Source organism: Gracilinanus agilis, chromosome 4, assembly GCF_016433145.1.
Source record: "Gracilinanus agilis isolate LMUSP501 chromosome 4, AgileGrace, whole genome shotgun sequence".
In the NCBI taxonomy this organism is placed as follows: domain Eukaryota; kingdom Metazoa; phylum Chordata; class Mammalia; order Didelphimorphia; family Didelphidae; genus Gracilinanus; species Gracilinanus agilis.
In genome coordinates, this window is record NC_058133.1 from 507,658,949 (window position 1) to 507,678,681 (window position 19,733).

At 44.3% G+C, this 19,733-nt stretch overlaps 1 protein-coding gene across 1 annotated transcript in view; it reads right to left on the reverse strand.

The window, feature by feature from the left end:
* Nucleotides 1–6,110: 6,110 nt before the first annotated feature.
* Nucleotides 6,111–19,733, reverse strand: part of SENP2 (SUMO specific peptidase 2) — a 34,774-nt gene continuing 21,151 nt past the window's right edge. The window contains exons 11-16 of the mRNA XM_044673190.1: nucleotides 18,512–18,643; nucleotides 15,875–16,078; nucleotides 14,835–14,914; nucleotides 10,390–10,474; nucleotides 8,405–8,500; nucleotides 6,111–6,511 (exon numbers count right to left, since the gene is read on the reverse strand). Coding sequence (XP_044529125.1) covers nucleotides 6,449–6,511; nucleotides 8,405–8,500; nucleotides 10,390–10,474; nucleotides 14,835–14,914; nucleotides 15,875–16,078; nucleotides 18,512–18,643 — 660 coding nt within the window. The 3' untranslated portion in view covers nucleotides 6,111–6,448. The remainder of the gene's footprint in view (nucleotides 6,512–8,404; nucleotides 8,501–10,389; nucleotides 10,475–14,834; nucleotides 14,915–15,874; nucleotides 16,079–18,511; nucleotides 18,644–19,733) is intronic.

A 19,733-nucleotide genomic window follows, 5' to 3' on the forward strand; every position in this document is an offset into this window, starting at 1 on the left:
AGTGTAAAGGCACTAAAGGCTCTTGAGCAGAAGGATGATGTCATCAGGCCTGTGCATTAAAAAGACTTGGCAACTGTGAAGTCTACATGGGAAAGTGGAGACTGAATGCAGACAGACTTGATGAGATTTACAGTGGTCTAAGTGAGAGTGGTGGTGGCCATGGGAGGGTAGGAGAAAGGACATATCAGAAATACTGTGCAGGTAAAACCAATAGCATTTAACACCTGATTAGAAGAGGGAGGAGTCAAGAGGATCAAGGTTTCAAGCTAGGAAACCTCAAAAATGGAGATGCCATCGACAAAAATATGGGAAGCTGGGAGGAGGGGTGAACTGGTGAGGAAATGGATGGATGAAAAGCACCCTATTTATTGCACACTTAGTATAGACCAAGATCTGGGGAAACAAATACAAAAGTAGAGAGTCTGCCCTCAAGGAACTTTTTAAAGGGAGGCAATACGGAGAGAAGTGCTGGGGCCTAGGAAGTCAGGATGGAGGTAAGTGGAACCATATGGGGCATCAGCAATAGAGATTCACGATCAGTGAAGTTGTGCTTGCTCACTCCCCCCCCCCCCCCCATAAGCCAGCTAAGCCCCTGGAGGGAGTCCCGAGGCTCAGTGTCTTCCAGATGTTCTTCACCCTAGGGAAGAGTAACAGGAAAGGGATAGTTGAGTTACAAATACTGCAAGAAGGGGGAGGGGGCCTGAGAACACTGGATTGGGCAGTTGGTGATGTTGGAAGGCAGTTTCAAGGCAGGAGAGAGAAGTAGAGTTGCAGGAGGTGGGAAATTGTTGGTGGGGAAGTAGAGGCCACAAATGCAATTGACAATTTCTCTAAAGAAAAGAGGCCATTTTAATACCTGAAAATGAACACAAGAGTCATGAAAAAGTCCAGGATGGGAGAGACCAGAGCATGTAGGCAGGAGCCCCTTTAGAGAGGAAGAGATTAAAGATTAAATCCCTGAGAAGACAGAAGGCACAAGGCAGGGGTCCAATGAAGATGAGGGAAATCCTATTCTAAGGAGTAGAAAGTGGGTGAAATAAGGAAAAGATATTTCATCTGAATTCCCAACAAACAGCTACTTCACTAAGAAAAGTAGCAGGGCGATCAGCTAATAAACATTTCATAAGTACCTACTCTGAGCTAGACTTGCTAAGGGCTAAGTGCCAGGGATACAAAAAGAACAAAGATAGTCTCTGCCCTCAAGAAGCTGATAATCTAAAAGGGGAGGCCACACCCCAAAAAGTCCTATGCAGAATAGAAGACAATGGACAGGCAAGGCACTAGAATTATGGGGGGCTAGGGAAGGCTTCCTGTAGGAGGTGGGACTTTAGTTGGAACTTAGCCGGGGAGTTCACTGGTTAGAGAAGATAAGGGATGTCGATTCCGGGCATGGGGGACAGCTAGAGAAAATGCCCAGAGCCAAGAGATTGAAAGTCTTATTCATGGAACAGCCAGGAGGCCAGTGTCACTGGATGGAAGAGTACCTGTAAGAGGACTGGGAAGGTAGGAGGGAACAAGGGTAGGAAAGAGCAGTTTTGTATTTGCTCCCAAAGGCAATAAATAGGCAGCCCCTGAGCTTTATTCAATAGGAGGGTGGCATGATCAGACCCACACTTTATACAATATTGCTTTGACAGCTGAATGGAGGATAAACTAGAATGGAGACAAGGCAGCAAAAGCAGTGGGAGTGTCAGGGGAGAGAAGGGGGCAGGGAGCCCGGGTACTCTGAATAGCCACTGTGAGAAGCTTAAGAATGGATCCAAAATGAAGAAGGGGCTGCCATGCAGCAAGATGGACACATGGAGAGCCAACGAGGCCAGGGATTCGGGGCTGACGGGCATGGGGACACACTGCGGAAATACTACTGGGAGACCATGAAGGGCAAAAAGGGAAGAGAACCTCACTACCTCCTATTTCTTGGGGTTGGTGGAGCGAGGTTGGAGATAGGCAAACGGAGAGGCCAATCTTCTGAAGATATGGCTCCTAGTGGATATACATTCTCTCCATGAATCCCCCCAACGGCCCTGGGAGGTAGGTACAAGGCAGCAGGTTGGCCCAGTCCTCTATCCACTACAACCCCAAGAGCTGAAGTCACCGAGGAAGAGCAAAGATGTGGATGGAGAGCGGGCTAGTCCAATCCCCCATTACACACGAGGACATGGGGCCACAGAGAAGTTCACTAAGTCACTTAGAGAGCAGGCTGCAAGGTAGGGATTGAACACAGGATCTGACTTCAGCTCCTGCCCTAGTGCCAATAAATGTCGATGCTGCTGCCCAGTGGCACAGTAATCATTCACACAGGGTTCACCAACATCGACATTTCAGAGCAGGTACATCATCTGGGGTAGCCTCACAACCACCCTGTGAGACAGACAGGATGACCCACACTTTACAGATGAGGAACCTTGGGGTTCAGACACAGTGGGTCAGAGGCAGGAATGGAACCAGATGTAGGACTGAGGTGATTTTTAAGGTTCTCAATTTTTTAAAGGCATTTGTTAGTCAAAGTTCTGCAGAGCAGTCAAGATTCACTGCTGAAAAACAGTGTTGTGTAAAACTGATTTAAGTGACAAGAAGAAACTTTATAAAGAGAAGAGCAAGAGCATCTTTTCTCAAGGCTGTCCTCCTGCCTTTCTCGGAGTGGACTCGTTTTTCCGGGATTTTGTTCCTCTTGCTTGTTCTTAGCTTTACAGAATGGCTGGGGACAGGGGCAGGGAAGGGAGAGATTTATCAGGAAATGAAGGTGATTTGAAAACAAAGAAGTTTAAAACTAGAAGTTCTTGCTATTGCCCAAATACGTGAAGCCATTCAAATTTGTTCTTGAATCCAGATTTACATCTTTCCACACTGCACTCAAAAGGCCCCAATGGACAACAAGGGAGGGAAAGTGGCAAAAGCAGTAGATGCAGCCAGCTTGTTTCCCAAAAGCTCGCTGTGCCAAAAGGGCACAGTCAACTGTCAGAATCCCAGAGCACATTTTCCCTTAGGGACGGTGGATGCTCTGGGGAGAGGCAAGTTCCTAGACCAGCTCACATATTATAATGTTGCTGAGCCATAATTTAGCCTGCTTTAGCTGGACCTGTGATCTCACTGGTATAGGAAGGTTGACTAATGCAGAGGGGGGCCTCTGCTTAAACTGAAGTAGACTAACTTTTCAATTGGTTTGGTGGAAAATGAGCTCCAAATTCCAACTGTCCCACTGCCATTCCAGTGACAATCTCTTTGATGTGGCTGGTCCCCTATGGGGAGAAGAGGGAGGGGCTCTGAGGTGAAGGGCAGGAGTGCACATGGAAAGGGGGAAGATTAGAGGCCTGCGAATCAGAGCTAGCAGAGGTGAGAAGAGACAGAAAAGAGAGGCAAAGTCTCCTGGAGCAGGAGAAAAGGGGTGGGGGAGGAGGGAAGAAGAGTGACTAAAAAGTGCATACCCTTGGCCTGGAGGTCTTACTGTTAGAAGGCTACCCCTAAAGAAGTCAAAAGGAAAGGGCCCATAATGTACCAGAACAATCATAGCAGCAGCACATTCTGTGATGGCAGAGAACTGGAAATGAAGGGGGCGGCCATCAGTCAGAAAATGATACATAAAAGCAACAGGGTATTTTCCCACCAGACGAAAAGACAAATACAAGCACTGAGTGAAACAAGAGGTTTCTCTGAACTGATGAAGAGAAAAGTGAAGAGAATTCATTTCTATAACAACATAAATGGGAAGAACAATTAAATTAAATGGAACACTGTGTAAACATAACGATCAAGCCTGACCCCAGAAAAGAGATGAGAAAGTCCCTACCCTCCCTGCCAGAAGTGGGGGCCTATGGGTGTGGAATGGTAGAAATGCTCTCTTTTGGTAAACCCTTTGGCACAAGAGAAGCTAGTTGCATGTGCGGGGAGGGCATCAATAAACGTTTGAGAATCTTGAGGTGATTAAGAGAATTTTTTAAAAACATGGGGCTGGGGAACATTTTTTAAAAACCTGCACCAAATTGTTACTACAAGAAATGCAAAACAAAACAACCCATGAAGCTTCAGCTCCAACCCAGCAAATTACTGGATGACAAAAGTCTAAAAAAAAGTTGATGCTGGGAACTCTAGGCACATTGTGAACTAGTCTGATTTTTCTGGGAAACCTTGGAATAGTCTGTAAGATCAGTCACTATACTGCTCATACCTGCTGACCTACATAGGCCAAGAACAGTAAAAAGGGCCCATTACTGACCCAAAGATTCACGGCGATACTTTTTTGGTAGCAAAAAACTGAAAATAAGATGTGTGCCGATTGGTAGGGAATAATTCAAAAAATGATGGCTTCTGAGTGAAAAGGAATACTATTTCAAAATGGTGGAGGCTGAAGAATTCGATGTGTGAACTGAGACGTCACAAAATAAGCAGAACCCAAATAAGAAGCATACGTAGCTGCAACAATATCATAAGTGAAGGAATACAAAACCGAAGGCTGATGCTAAGCAACCATACTCAATTTTGGATTCCATTCTGTTCCAGAGAACAGATGAAGAGATGCCCTTCCTGCCCTTTCTGGGGAGGTGGGGGAATATAGGTGCAAAATAGCACATATGCTATCGGATGCAGGCAGTGAGTTGGTTTTACTCAGAGCTGTTTGAATTTAATGGGGGGCCCCACCAGAAATGGTTGTGATAGAATGGCATCAATAAAATTTAGTATATAAAAATATATTCAGGATAAAGAAAGAAAAGTCCATTTGTACTAAGAATGGGACCAAAAAGATGAAGTAGTTGAGACCTGGCACTAATGAGTTTCTTAGGCCCAACACTTCAGAACAATCAAAAGTGGGGAGGACACAGCTAATCTCAACCTAGAGAAAAGGAGACCCAGAAAGCATTCTCCACATGGGAAGATGCCAGCCACCAGAGGCTCAATGAGCCACTGCAGTTGGGCCTCCCTTCCCAAGGAGCTACCTGTGCATCGGCGCTCCCACTTGGGAGGGCCTGGGGAAGAGAGGCCACAAGCGGTGTGCAGCCAACCTGAGAGCTAACCGAGCCCAAGATGGCCCACTGGTGACCTCCTATCTCTATGCACCAAAGCAGGCTGTGCTGGAAAGAAGAAAAAAACATTTCAGCAGAAATTTACCAAGGCTCATAGCCAGGTAACCTTTTATTACACAGGGGAAAAGACAGACACCAGGCACTAGATACGGCAAAATGGGTTTGGATCTTTCCTTATACCAACAAATATTCCTTCAGATCCTCAGAGAGTAGAAGCAACACATCTGGATGCTTTTAACTTTAAAAAAACAAGTTAAATACAAACTTTCATATGTAAAATAGATTATTCAGCAACAACCTCAGCCTTGCAATAGGCCCTTTCACAGATTTCAGCTCAGGAAAAAAAAAAAAAAAGATCCAAATAAGTACAAAACTTAATTTCAGTTTTATATAGAAAAAAGAAACTTTGAGAAAAATAGCTTTACCTTGGATAGTCTCTCTTGAAATAAACCATTCTTGCCATCCCTTATAACTTGAGGATTTTTCCCCAATCAGCTGAAGGAGAGCAATGAATATCTTGGGTTCACAGTAATTACAAATCCAGTTACAGGAGGAGCTAAGCCAAGTCTCTTTCCAGAAAAGGGAAACAAAGTCTCCATAAGACAATCAAGTCAGAGTCCTGAAAGCGAGTGACTATGCAGGCAGGAGTTCTGGGATGGGGTGGATGGGAAGGGAACAGCTGCAATCACAGTGGGATCAAGAGGGAGTGACGCACCTACCTGCCAGCCCAGCAGCCGGCTGGGCCGGCCTGCCTGCCCCTGGGCCCACAGCAGTACGTTTGTCTGTCTGTCTGTCTGTCTGTCTATCTCTTCAGTCCTTCCTAAGAGAACTCCCTCCAGCTCCAAGGGAGCAGCCTTTGTTCTTTAAGCTGAAAAGCTCTACCCCTACCCTCTCCCTTGGCTAACCCCAGGACCCAGCTAGAGGGTAGTGGCTCAATGAATACTCCTTTCAGAAATAAATATTCATAAGTGAATCTATAGTTCCATTTGAGTGAGCAGGAATGGCCTCTGCTCAATTCTTGAACACGAAACACACACACACACACACTTTCTATATATATATATATACACACACATATATATACCCACATACACATACACATACACACAGAGTAAACCCTGCATTTCCTACATTCTTGAAGAAAAAAATGTCCTTTAACCACATGTTAAATTAGTGTTTGTTTTCATAGGGGTTGCCCAGCAAAGGACTGCGCAGGAGGGCACAGGCCTGGAGTGGGCAGTTATAGGTGGGTGGGTGATCGGTCTTCTGTACCCCAGGGTGAGGCTCCGGACGCCTCCATGCAGTCCTTGAAACTTGGTACCTGCAAAGCAGCAGAAAGGATTCTGGAACTTTCTAACTCATGAGGCGGGAGGTAAATGGAACCAACTGGGGAGCGTCCCGAACAGCTGGAGGGAACAAGAGGGACGTTCTCAGAGCAACTGCTGATGGAGAATCTCCCACACCATTCTCTTCCGGAAGTGAGGCATCTGATTCTGTAAGGAATCACCCAAGACATTATGCAGGATCACACAGGAGTTAGTGTGTCATTTGAAATTGTTCTACAACTCCCAGGGCTCTCTGCTACAACTTCCCCTGATAACACCCACTTCCTTTGGGGGAGGTGTTGGGGGAAGAATAAAAGGGAAAGTTTGGTACCTTTTCGCTCTCTCTATGCTGGAAGCTCCACTCTCTACCCCGAGACCCTGAACTCTCTCTTGATGCCTTTTCCCCTTTCTTCCTACCTCCTAGTTTTCTCTAGACCTTCCCTTTCTAATTAAAATAAAATCTAGCTATTCAAACCCTACAGTTGCTCTCTGATCATTCATTTGAGGGCTCTTGTCAATATTCCGCTACCTTCCTTTCCCTTCCTCTACCTTCCTCTCTCCTTTCTCCCATTCCTCCAATCCTCCTCCCTTCCTCCCTTCACTTTCACTACGCATGAGGAAACCCACTGTAACTTCATACAGGAATTAATCGGTTAAGATACATGGGTCCTTTAGGCCACTCTGAAATTATCTTTAAGAACCAATACACATCATAAAAGTTTTTATGAACTGAAAATTTGACATCATTCTCTTGCATTATTATGCAGTGCCAAACCTTCCCCTAGAGCTGTGACGGCAAACCAATGGCACACCAACGGCACCCACCACCCACCAGAGTTAGTTATTAGAAAGGCAGAAGGACTCCGCAGAGCTACTGCCTTCCCCCTCTCACTGTGCCTCCCCACCCCTCTGCCCAGTAGCCCAATCAAGCGCTTACGCTTACTCCCTCACCTGAGTGGAGCACCTGGACCACTCCCTCCTCCCTCCTCCCTCCCTTGTCTAGGTTAAGAAGGGGATGGGGGGGGGGGGTGGGAGGGAGGAACGCCAGCACACAGTCTAAAAGGTTTGCCATCACTATCATAGAGGAACTCTTACTCACTAATCCCCCATAAACTCTCCTGGGCTGGAGAAAATTAAGCTTTTGGGTCTCTGGAAAAGCTGTTAATCCAGTTCTGTGGTTGAACTGAGTTGCCACATTTACAAATATCCACCTATTACCAGAGAGACCGATCAGAACTGTATCTACCACATCCCAAGGCCCCCTTCAAACACAAAGAGGGCTCCCCAAATCCACAGGCAGAGGAAAAAGGGAGTCAGAAGATCTGAGCTTACACACCAGCTATGGACACCTGAAGGTCTCTGGGAAAGTAATTTCTTTCTAGGCCTCAGAAAAATAATGACTTTCAGAGGTGAAAGGCAACCAGGAGTCCACAAACAGGAATCCTACCTAACAAGTGATTGTGGGCTGAATGAAATAGTTTCTAAGGTCCCTCCTAGTTCTAAGGCCCAAATAAATGAAAGGAGAAAGAAAGAGTGAACTTGTGGAAGTATTGTGGGTTTGTGGCAGAAATTCTTCCAGCAATCGCATGTCCTTACCCATGGGCCTTTTTTTCTCAGGCTAAGCATGAACAGCAATGACTTTTAAAAAAATCTTTTCTTTAAATAAATACTCTTTGTCCTATGGGATGGCTCTCAGAGAAGGGGGTGGGAGGAATACTATGGTAATAAAAGAAACAGAAAACATTAATAAAAACTTATTATTTTAAATGAGCTGGGTGACCCTGGGCAAGTCACTTAACCCCCAACTGCATAGCCTTTCCTGCTTTTCTACCTTGGAACTAATACTTAGTATAGACTCTAAAACAGAAGGTAAGGGTTAAAAAAAAAAAATGAACAGCAATAGGAAGGAAGTGTTTCTTGGGCAGATCTGGGTAACCTTTCTGCAGGTTACCAAGCCCGAGAAAAGCTTGAGGCCAGACAGCTCTAGTGCCTAACAGCAAAACTCCCAAGGAGCTAGACCACAGATGAAGAGCAATCAAGCAGCATAGGGTGAGAACCAACCTGTGTAAAGGTGATGGGCTTATCCTGAGAGAGATAATCTGCATATTTACAAGTAAACATTCCACAATCACTTCCATTCAATTGCTGAGGAATCTCCTAAATGCAAAGAAAAGGGATAAAAAATATTATTCAAATAAAAGCATCCTTTCAACATGTGGCAATGCAATAAAGGATGAAACCTTAAATTATATTTCAGTGGGATATGAGACCTTTTACAGAGGATGTGAGATATTCATTTATGATCAAATTCCAAACTTCCCCTCAGTCTAGCATTGGAATAACACCAAAAATCAGGGGTGCTAGTCAAGAATATGGCAGCCAAATTAATAGTTTTAATGAGAGAGGGCAGCTAAACAGCACAGTGAAAAGAGATTCAGGCCTGGAGTTGGGAGAACCTGGGTTTAAATCTGGTCTCAGACACTTCTTAGCTGTGTGATCCTGGGCAAGTCACTTAACTCGCACTTCCTAGCCCTTACTGCTCTTCTGCCTTAGAACCCATATCAGTTCTAAGAGAGAGGGTATATATGGTTTAAAAAAAATTTTAATGAGGTCCAGTATGATTCAAACAAAACCCCCAATTCACAACAGGACAATTCAATATTATGGAGGTTTCACTCTAAACCAGTGATGGGCAAACATTTTAAAGAGAGGGCCAAAGGAGAGGAAAGGAAATGCATATCTGTCAGTCTGTTTCTAAGGCAACTCTTTCGCAGTTTCATTGTATCGTATCCTACTCATTGTATTCGTCAGATTAGGAATGATGTTAAGAGGCCTGATAGAACATTTCAGGGGGCCGCATCTGGCCTGAGGGCAGTAGTTTGCTCATCACTGCTCTAAACCATCCTTTCCTAACCATGGAAAATGGACTTGGATAAGAGCCAGCTACAGAGTGGGAAGATAGTATTCTCACCAAGCTAAAGCTTGCACTAAAAACTTAAAAGTTTAATTCAAACTAATTATGATCTTGCCTCAAGATGGTTACAATGGAACAATCTGCTAACCAGTGTCCAAGGTGTGATGTTAATGAACCAAAATTCCAACTCTAATTGGCTCAACTGGTTCTGCACAAACTTAGCTCAAATGACTAGCTCCCATGTTCTTTCTGCTCCCCCTCCTTCTTCTCCATCTAAAGTCTCCTTCAGGAGCTCCACATTCTATAATACTGGAACACATTATTTATTCGAGCACTTTCTTCCTAGGCTTGGTCTCCTAAGAAGAATTGAAAATCTCAAAGCTTCTTCTTCCAATTTGCCAACTCACAGGTAATAGTTCTACCTTACCCAAAAGGGGATGGGGTTTGGGTCTATTATCACTCAGTAAAAATACAAGGTGGCCACTGGGTATTGCATTGTGGTCAAATCTGGCAAACCAGGAGGGATAACAATAAACCTTACAGTTAATTCAGGATGACCTATGGGCATGAGGGCCAGGAAAAGAACAAGTACAGGAAATCCAAAGGTTCAATCAAGTAGTTTTCACTCGAAGACACAGCCTCCTGCCTTGGAAGACTTCTCATATTCAAAAGGAGAGAGCTGCTATTCAAATCAGCTATTTCTCTTTCCTTCAAATTACTGAACAGGACTATATGGAAGTGAAAATGAACTTTTAGAAGGCAATAAAGAAGGAATTGAGCAAGGTTAATTCTAGAAATAATCAAAAACTGGCTCCTGGAATAAAGTGATTGTGCTGGCTATGAAGTCCTCATGGAATGAATGAATGCAAAAGCATTCATTCAGGCCTTCTGTCCAAAGCACTCTGGGTATACAGCTGTCCCAAGCCAGGTACTACTTTTTAGAGCACCAGCTCCCTCCTTCAGGAGTGCTCTATATTTCACAAAGCATTGCCCTTACCATAACCTCATACATGCATCATTATTCCCAATTTACAGATGAGAAAACCGAGGGGAGGGAAGCTAGGAAAAAAGTAGCTCATGAGAGCTCTGGCCACTCAAAGCAGCCTTTCCAGTTCAAAGCCTGGTCACTCACATAGGGTTTTGCGCTGTTCAGAGTCCATTCGCCAGTATCCAGCTCTCGATTTCTTTTGTTCTTGCTTTCCTCTTGTAGATATTTGCTGAGAAAAGAACAGAGAAATATCAATTAATGCCACTAGCACCTTGGGGTCCAAAGATCTTAACAGGTGCATTATCTGAAAACCAATTCCTCATTACAAACTTGTAAAGGGAACTCTACCAGGGGCTATGACAATAAGAGAAAAGGAAAACCCCATCTAATACAAAATACCTCGAAGGGAATGAGATACCATCTGGGTTGGGGGTAGGGGTAGGGAGATATCAGGAATGGTTTTTCTGCCACTGATTAATTTGACACAAATCTCTAGAAGGAAAATCAAGCCAACATCGACTAGCCTGTTACCAACCAATTCTTGTCCTATCCTAAATTTAAGGCCCCTGGAAGCATTAAGAAAAAGGGACTGAGGATGGCACAGAAGAGCTGAGCCCTCCAGCACAGTGTATTTGTCGTTAGAAAAGGCTAATAAAGGCAGCCAAGATACTGAAGAAAAGAACTGATGTCAAGCTAATAGTCTGGGAGCAAATAAAGCTTATCCACCTCTCCCAGCAGGCCGGATATGCACACAATCAGGTGAATTTAAGTAATTCCCATTTATATGTGCCTTGGAGAAATAAGAGAACAGGAGACACTTCCCTTTTAATAAGATATTCTTCGTGTGAAAACTACCAGCCAGTGGGCACTGATGCATGACACCTAGGTCAGGAGATAGTGAAATATTGCTGGCCTCTTCGATTTCACTATCTCTGGGGGTGGTTGGAAGAGATGCCAATACCCTTAAGCAGATTATTGTTTTCCCCTTTCAAGCCCTGGGAAAAGGGTGGGTCAGAGATGTTACTGGGTGACTCGGAAAAACGAAGATAATAGACAATTATGGTCGTGGGTCCCTTGGTTCTCAAGATACATTTTCTCTCAACACAGATTAAAGGGGTCAAAATGCATGTCATCTCCTTCCCAAGGCTCTATATCAATTTGAGTAGATTGTAGCAAGTCCAACAAATAATTATTAACTATCAATCTATGGTGTACAAAACCACTGATTCTAGATGACGGCTAGGAAGGGAGAAACAAAGTTTAAATAAAACCAGCTCCTGTCCTCATAGAGCTTACAGTCTGACAGAGGCATAAGGCACATATGCAACTTAACCACAATACAAAACTATCCAACCCAACAAATATCTATTAAGGACCTACTATGCCATGCAGCTAGGTAGCACAATGGATAGAGCAGTTTGTTTACAAAAGAATGGGGTCTGGGGGGTGGGAGGGCGCCACGTGATGGAAGGCAATACCAGACTGTGATGCCTCAGAAAGACAGCACATCAGATGAGTTCTTCCTATTTTTTTCCTAGAACCTGAGGTGAGGGATTGCTGAGCCCTCCTCAGGACTGCTTTCCTCCTTCGGTGTTTACCTGCCACCCAGCTCTCACCTGTGGCCCCAAAAAGCTATAGAGCAGGTAACCAACAGACCTTAAATCCATCAGTGGTTTAGGGGGGTGTCTTCCTCAAGCATGTGAAGACTTCCCCGAGGGAAGCGGTAGATGAGAACTATTTGTTCCAACAGCCACGAAAGCAGCTGAAGCTGGCCCTGTGGAGTGCTTAAAGCTTGTTAAGACAAATAAGCCAAGGCATCCACAGCACCCTGGATTCCATTCAATCAAGAAAGATTCATCTATCAAAAGTCTTTGACTTCTGTCATGCCCCTGGACTTCGATAACTCTGGAAGAGAAAGTTAGGCTGATGTCTTTTCTTTGCTCAACTCTGCCTCACTTAAATCCAATTTCTGTGCAAGTCAAAACAGATAACCCATCATGTCATTTTGTTCTCTTGTCTTCAAAAGCCAACCAGGAATTACATTCAGAGAAAACTGAGACTCAAGCAAAACTTTAGACAAGACCTGTCTCCAGACCTGCACTAGAAGAATGTAGCATTCAATGAACCTGCAGAGATCTAAAGAGTCTTAACGAAGAGATCCGAGTCGCCCTGGAGCTGGAGGGAGCCTTTGTCCTTAGCCGGATTCTGACACTTATAAATAAAAATGTTCAAAAACCAAGAATATTATGCATTTCAAATATGTGGCTAACACAAGATGAGGAGGAAGAGCCATCCCATTGGACAAAAAGCATTGAGATCCAAAAAGACAAAACCCCAAAATGATAGTCCAGAGCTATTACAGGGGAAAATAGGGCTGCACATTCCCGTATATGTATAAAATTGGGGGGGAAACAAAACCAGCTGTTCAAGTACATAATGGAGGGGATACACTTTATAAAAACATCATTGGTATTACCAAACCACAAGCTTAACATGAGTCATCAAAGTGTCCAGGAAGCTTCATTTCATCTAAGAAGGCAGATTGGTGGTGAAATGGACAGCACAAGAGGTCTGGAAGAAGAAGACCAAGAAAGATCAAGTCCTGGTTCTTTCCTTTTCAGGGGGAGGCCCCTTGATCTCCTTATCTGGGATGGGGCCACCTGGCTAGGCTCAGATTATAGCCCCAGCCAAACTCGGGCTATCCTGTAGTGCCACTGACAACTGTGCCAGGCAGAAGATACCTGGCCAGAGAGCATTCAGCAGCATTACAGACTCCATTCTTGAAGGGACATTGGCGGACTGGAGCACATCAAGAGGATAGTGATTAGGACTGAAGAATATGGAAACCATATAACAAGCCCTGGGTTCAAATCCCACCTCTGATAAACACTATACGTGTGAGCTTGGGCAAGTCCCTTCCTTCCCCCAGGCCTGTTTCCTCCTCTATAAAATGAGTAGGTCAGACTATAGACATCTCAGGTCCCTTCCACGTATAAATCTAGGCTCCAACAAAGAGGATAAGCTGAAAGAGGTGGTTTTAAGTCTCAAAAAAGAGACCTGAGTAGAGTGATCATCAAACATTTGAAGGATGATGATGTAGAAAGGGGATCAGACTTGTTCTGTATAAGTTCAGGGCAGTCCTAGGACAAATGAGCTGAAACTGGAGCACAGCAGACTTGGGCTCCATCCTAAGAACTTTCTAGGAGTCAGAACTGTCCAAAAATGAATAAGTCTGCATCTCATTCACTTGAGTGTTCAAGCCAAGGTAATGGGGCCTTGAGGCCACGACAGAAGGGAGTCAGGCATAAGCAGGAGGTGGAGTGCAAGGAAAAAGAGAGGAAAAGGATGAAGATTGTTTTCACGACTCCTGTCTTCATTTGCACAGGTGGAGTGAGAGAGTGTGGCCCAAGCCAAGATTCCCAAGTGCCTACAAAAGTGGCATTTTTCCATCCAGCCCTGAAGAAAATCAGACAGAAGCACAGCTCGGTGGTAACAGGCAGAGGTGCTTTCAAAGGATAGTATTCCTGACAACACAATCAATAGCTTCAATCAGAGAAATCATCAATACCATTTGTGGCTATCTTAGAAACAGAGATATAATGCTGGTTGATCCTCAGCTATCACTGCCTAGAACCCTTGCCTACTTCCTCCATATTTCCACCCACGGAGGCATTCCCTGGGAGCAGCAGCATCCTAGCCTTAAACACAGCATGTTTCCTTTGAGACAGTGCTCAGGCCTCTGAGGAGGAAGCCCAAAGAAAAGGCATCTACATTGGCTCTGACCAGAGGGACTTCAGGCCCAAACCTCTAGGATAAGCTTTCCCAAATCTTTTGGAACAGGAGCCCCACCCTGGTCATATCGGAACTTTCTATCTCCGAACACAATTTCATTCTAGTCTTGAGTTCTTAGGATGGGTCACTTTATACAGCACCACAAAACAAACCAGGATTCTGCAACATTTCTGAGATTTAGGCACATGAGAATTTAACACTGGCCCCGTACCCTTTTCTTGGGCGCCCTAAGACCTCAAGATTAACTTTGGATTTAAAAAAAAAGTGAGTTCGGGCATTAAGTCTGAAGTATAACTTGCCCCACTCTGGGATCAAATCAAGATAATGAATAGGGGAAAGATAGTGGACAAAGAGAGGAGCAGACATGCATAGCTGGGGGCTACTCACACTAAATGACTCCTGACCACCTAGTGTCTGGAAAACCTGCCTCTAGCCCAGAGTCCTCCAAGCAGAGGGGCTCTGGAAAGGGATGTCACTTAAAGCATAAATTTGAGTTGGAGAGGAAGAGAGGGCTTTTTTGGTTGGGCATGAAAAGAAAGAAGGTGGTTGTGGGTCCAGTTCCTGGGCTCAGAGTAGGGTTGGTAAAGCAACTGCCTATTTATTAAATATTATAAATTAAAATACAGGCTCCAGAAAATTTTAATCTTAACAGCCAGAAACCAAATATTAAGTAATTTTTCATCCCCAAGGCCTGAAAGGCCTGGATTGGTGATAGCCATTGTCTAGCTGGCATCCTTACATCTCTGGGCGAAGGGTGATCTCCCAACCTAGAAGGTAGGCACCCTGTTAGTACTTACAACAACAGGTGACAGATTCGATGGCCTTTTTGTCCCATAGAATCCAGGTACTTGATATTCTTTTTCCTCAGGTCTATCACCTGGAAAGAAAAAACACACATATATCAGTGGCCAGACTCCAACAGGTCCTGACAGTATCTGGTACAAGATTCTGCTTAGAGCAGGAGTAAAAAACTTCATTCAGTCTGTAACAGGAAGAGAAAACAAGTCTCTCATATTTATTAAAAATGCTCCCTCCTGTGAGACTAAGTTTCTCAAGGCAAGGATTCTATTTTCTTGCTTAAAAAAGTATTGATAATTGTCAACAGAAATAATACAATAAACAAACAAAATATGAGGCAAAACCCTGGGCCAAATAAAGTAGAATTACATGAAGTACAACCTTGAAGGAAAGGAGACAATACATGTCTTTTCTCTAGAAACCCCCTCATCTGCAGATCATGGGGTAGACAGCATGTAGTTCTGTCAATGGGTGTCCTAAAATGGCTTCTATCATACACAATACATTTAGACCAAAGTTGCTTTCAAAATATTTTTAAGGGGGCAGCTGGGTGGCTCAATGGATTGAGAGCCAGGCTGAGAGCCGAAAGGTCCTAGGCTCAAATCTGGCCTCAGACACTTCTTAGCTGTGTGATCCTGGGCAAGTCACTTAAACCCCATTGCCTACCCTTACAATTCTTCTGCCTTAGAACCAATACACAGTATTGGTTCTAAGACAGAAGGTAAGAATTTAAATATGTGTGTGTGTGTGTGTGTGTGTGTGTGTGTGTGTAGATACACACATATAATATACACATATATTCTTTTAAATAAACTCAGAGGCAGCAAGGTGGCTCAGTATATAGAAAGCCAAGTCCAAAGTTGGGAAGGCTTGAGTTCAAATTTGGCCTCAGGCACTTCCTAGCTGTGTGAACCCTAACAAGTCACTGAACCCCAATTACCTAGCCCTTGCCTCTCTTCTGCCTTGGAACTAATGCAGAGAAATGATTCTAAGATGAAAGGTTAAGCTTAAAAAAATAAATAAAATAAACTCAACTTACCACTAAGCTCCAATGTACCCTCCGATGAATGGGCACCAAAATAAGCTCTTGACCAAAGAGGTCTATTCCTTTGGTCCATCTCTTCACTGCTTGGTAACCACCAGTACTCAGTTTAGGATAGAAGAATGTGCTAAAGGCATGAAGGATGGGCAAGCCTTGCTTTTTATTTCTCTCCACCAGAAGATTCATGTAAAAATTAATAATCTATAAAACACCAAAAAGGAGGGTCAGAAGTTTAATTGGAGAAATGCTCTTTCCCACTACAATGTACAAGCCCAGGGCCAGGCCTGGAACATCATAGGGCACATGAATGCCTTTAGCCTTGGCTGAGGCCCATGTGCAGAGGAAGGTGTATAGCAATGGGGATCATAAGGGCAAGAGACCTAGAAATGTGAGTAAACAACAAGTTTTGGGGAAGTGAAAGCTCAAAAGGGGACAGACTGTGCATACAAAAGATAGCCAGTGGCAGTTAGGTGGCTCAACAGATAGAGCCAGGCTTGGAGATGGGAGGTTCTGGGTTCAAATGTGGCCTTAGACACTTTCTAGTTGTGTAACCCTGAGCAAGTTACTTAGCCCCCATTGCCCAGCCCTTACTGCTCTTGCCTTGGAACCAATACACAGTATTGATTCTAAGATGGATGGTAAGAGTCTAAAAAAAAAAAATGCGTTGAAACAAGTTCCATTCAATTCAATTCTGTAAAACCATTAAGACCCCAGTTACTTTGAGTAAGATGCTGGGTTAGAAATTGGGAGTACAAAAGCTAAAGCCCCCCCCCAAAGCCAAGCCCAAATTCTGGGCAGATGGAATAGAAAGAGACATAGGAGCCAGAAGCCGAGATGCTCACATGGACAGAGGGGGTGGATACGATATGCCCAGAGAAGGGAATACAAACTAATTGGAGGTGGGAATAAAAGAATTAGACTAACTGGTGTGGGGGGAATGAGGAGACTAAGTATGAAGATCAAGACTGGAGGCAGCCCCAGTCTATGCCAAGCTGGAAAGGAGCACGGGGAGGAGAACACATGATGCAGGCAAGGCAGACAGCCCAACAGCCTATGCAAACAGCTAAGGACCAGCTGTCTGGAAAATGAAGTAGCCAGGAACAAATCTGGGAAGGCTGGAGGCAGACTGGAGGGCATTCAGTGCCAGGCTGAGCACTGGGCATGTCTCCCAGAGGCAATAAGAAGGCAAAATGGTCAGCTTTGTTCCTTTTAGAAATTCTGGGCTAGATCACGCAGACAGGGTGAAGGCTAGAGGCTCGAAGACAGAGCAGGAGGCTTTAGTTCAGGACCAGAGTGTGGTTGTGTGAGGAGGAAAGGGGCAATGGAGTTCTATAATGCTGTGAAGGAGAAAGGGCCAGGAGGCCAGGATGACACTGACATTTGTGAATAACAGAGGGAACACTGGTGCCCTCAACAGATGTGGGCAAGTTTGGAAAATGGGCAGGGTTAGAAGGAAGTTCAGAACTGTTTCAGATCATTCAGCTGAATGGGCCTTTGAGACACACACAGAGATAACCAGCAATGGCCTTGACACTTACAAATTGTTCAACAGCAAAATAGGGATTGTTTCACCTCTGCAGCTGCCCCTAAGGCCCAGGGGACCTTTCCATGACTTACAGCTGAAACCACCCCTTTAGAATGAGGGCCCCCTGAGAGCAGGGACTGTCTTGCTTTCCTATTTGGATCCTCAAAGTTCAGCACACAGCCAGTGTTTAGCAAATTCTTGCTTGATCATTCATTTCTGAAGGTCTGGGCTTCAGGAAAGCGGTAAGAGCTAGAGCTGTAGGTATGAGTATCTGGAAACTCAGCCCCTAAAGTACTGATCACTAAGAAAAAGAAACTGGTGAGGGGCGGCAGGGAAGGCACAGCTAGGAGGCACAGTGGATAAAGCACCAGGGCTGGAATCAGGAAGACCTCAGAGGTTTACTAGCTGTGTGATCTTGAGCAAGTTTGCCTTTCAAGAGACTGGGGACAATGACAAAGCAAAGAAGCCTGGGAAAGAGTGTTCAGAAAAAAAAAAAAAAACAGGAAAAAACAGTGTGCTACTGTCTTGGAGCTGGAGGACACAGCCTGCTACTTCCTAAGCAACCTTAGGTAAGTCAATTCGCTGTCCCCTTATCTATAAAAAGAGGGGTCAGGACTGGATGGGTCCCGAGGTCCCTTTCTCAATCTATGACCCTCTGGTGCCAAAGATAGTCAAAGAGAGGGGTAAGAAAAAGCCATCAGTGTAGCAGGCATGTGACCCTTGGAAACCTTGGTAAGTCTAGCAGTTGCTAAGAAAAGAGAATGGGACATGAGGAGAAGCAACCATGTGGCTGTACAAGGGAGAAAAAAGAAGCTGGCACTTGAAGGGAGGGGGGAGGTGTGTGCAGTGGGGAAGCCAGATAAACAGTCAAATATGCACCAGGCTTCCATCACTGCATTCACCAGTGCCCAGCCCCAGGCTGTTCCTGAATTTGGAGGGGGTTGGGGTGTGGGTGTTTATATTCATTCAGATTAAATGAGAGGATTCTCTGGTTTGGGCTCAGCTTTTTTCCTTAGTAAATCTTAAAAGTTGCATTTCACAGCCACTAAAGAAATAAAGAAAGCATAATACTCAAAAGGGAGGGAGGAGGAAGAGGAGAAGAACCTGACCTCATCATTGAGCCAGTGATAATTCCTCAAGGTGTGTATATCCCCACGGGTGATTCTTAATTTGAAAGCACTGCTTAGGATCTCATGTTGGGGACCAGAGCCTAGGGCACTATTAATTTCTTTTTCCATGTCCTGAAATATAAAGTCCATAGTTCAGAATGTTAATTTTAGAATCAAACAATAATACTGAATTATCATTTAAATAAGGCAAACTCATTGTAATTAACTCTCAGGAACACAATCCTAATAAAAAACATCTATTGGCTACTGACCAAAGTGAGAAAAAAAACAATTCAAATTTTTTACACAGGGTATTATGCAATATTACAAGTGGACGAGAAAATAGGTTCAATTTTTTAGCTTCTGGCTACAAGAAGTCAGCATAGTACATGTATCTGGCCTGAGCTCAACTTCCTCCAGGCAACTCAACTCATTTATTGTCAAACCAGTATTTCTATTGCCCATTCTCTATGTGAAGCCCTTTAGAAGTGACTAAACTTTGAGCTTTTCCTGCCTATGATAAATAAGGCTCAGGTACCAGGAAATGCCTTTTAATCAATGATTTCCCTGACTCTAAGTTTAATGGAAAAATGATGGACACAAGAGTTTATGGTGATACTTTGCCTCTAAGAGGGGATGTTGTCCACTCTTGGTATGGAGAAAGTGAGTCGAATGTAGGATGAAGGAGAGAAAACTGAAAAGTTAGGCAGCATTCCTGATTTGGGGTGGCCTCACTGTTTTGGCATGCTGTGATTATCCAGGTGACAAAAATGGGAGTTACCAAAATGCTCTGTGAGCCCAGGAGAAAGGACTTTTTTAATTTTCTCTGATAGTGCCTCCTTCCACTGGACAGACAACTAAAAGTCAAGTCTCTTTACTATACACACAAGAATCAACAACTTAAAAGTTGATCCTCTTCCAAGTCTGCTTTTTTACATTCTCTATCACCACATTATAAAGCAAAGCCTAAGTATTTACTGAGTATATCTTGGGCCTAGCACTGGACTTGTGTACCCAAGTATAAGACGGGCATCTTACCATCAAGGCACTGGAAGCCAAAGTTACCCTATGAAACCCTGCAGGAGCCCTTCAGTGACTGACTCTCCAAGCACCGAGTTCTCATCCCAGTCCAGAGGCAGGGAAGGGTAGCAGCATCTCCAATGAGATGGGCAGGTCTGTGCTTTAGTCCTGGTTCTCCCACCATCTCTGTGATCTGGGTGTC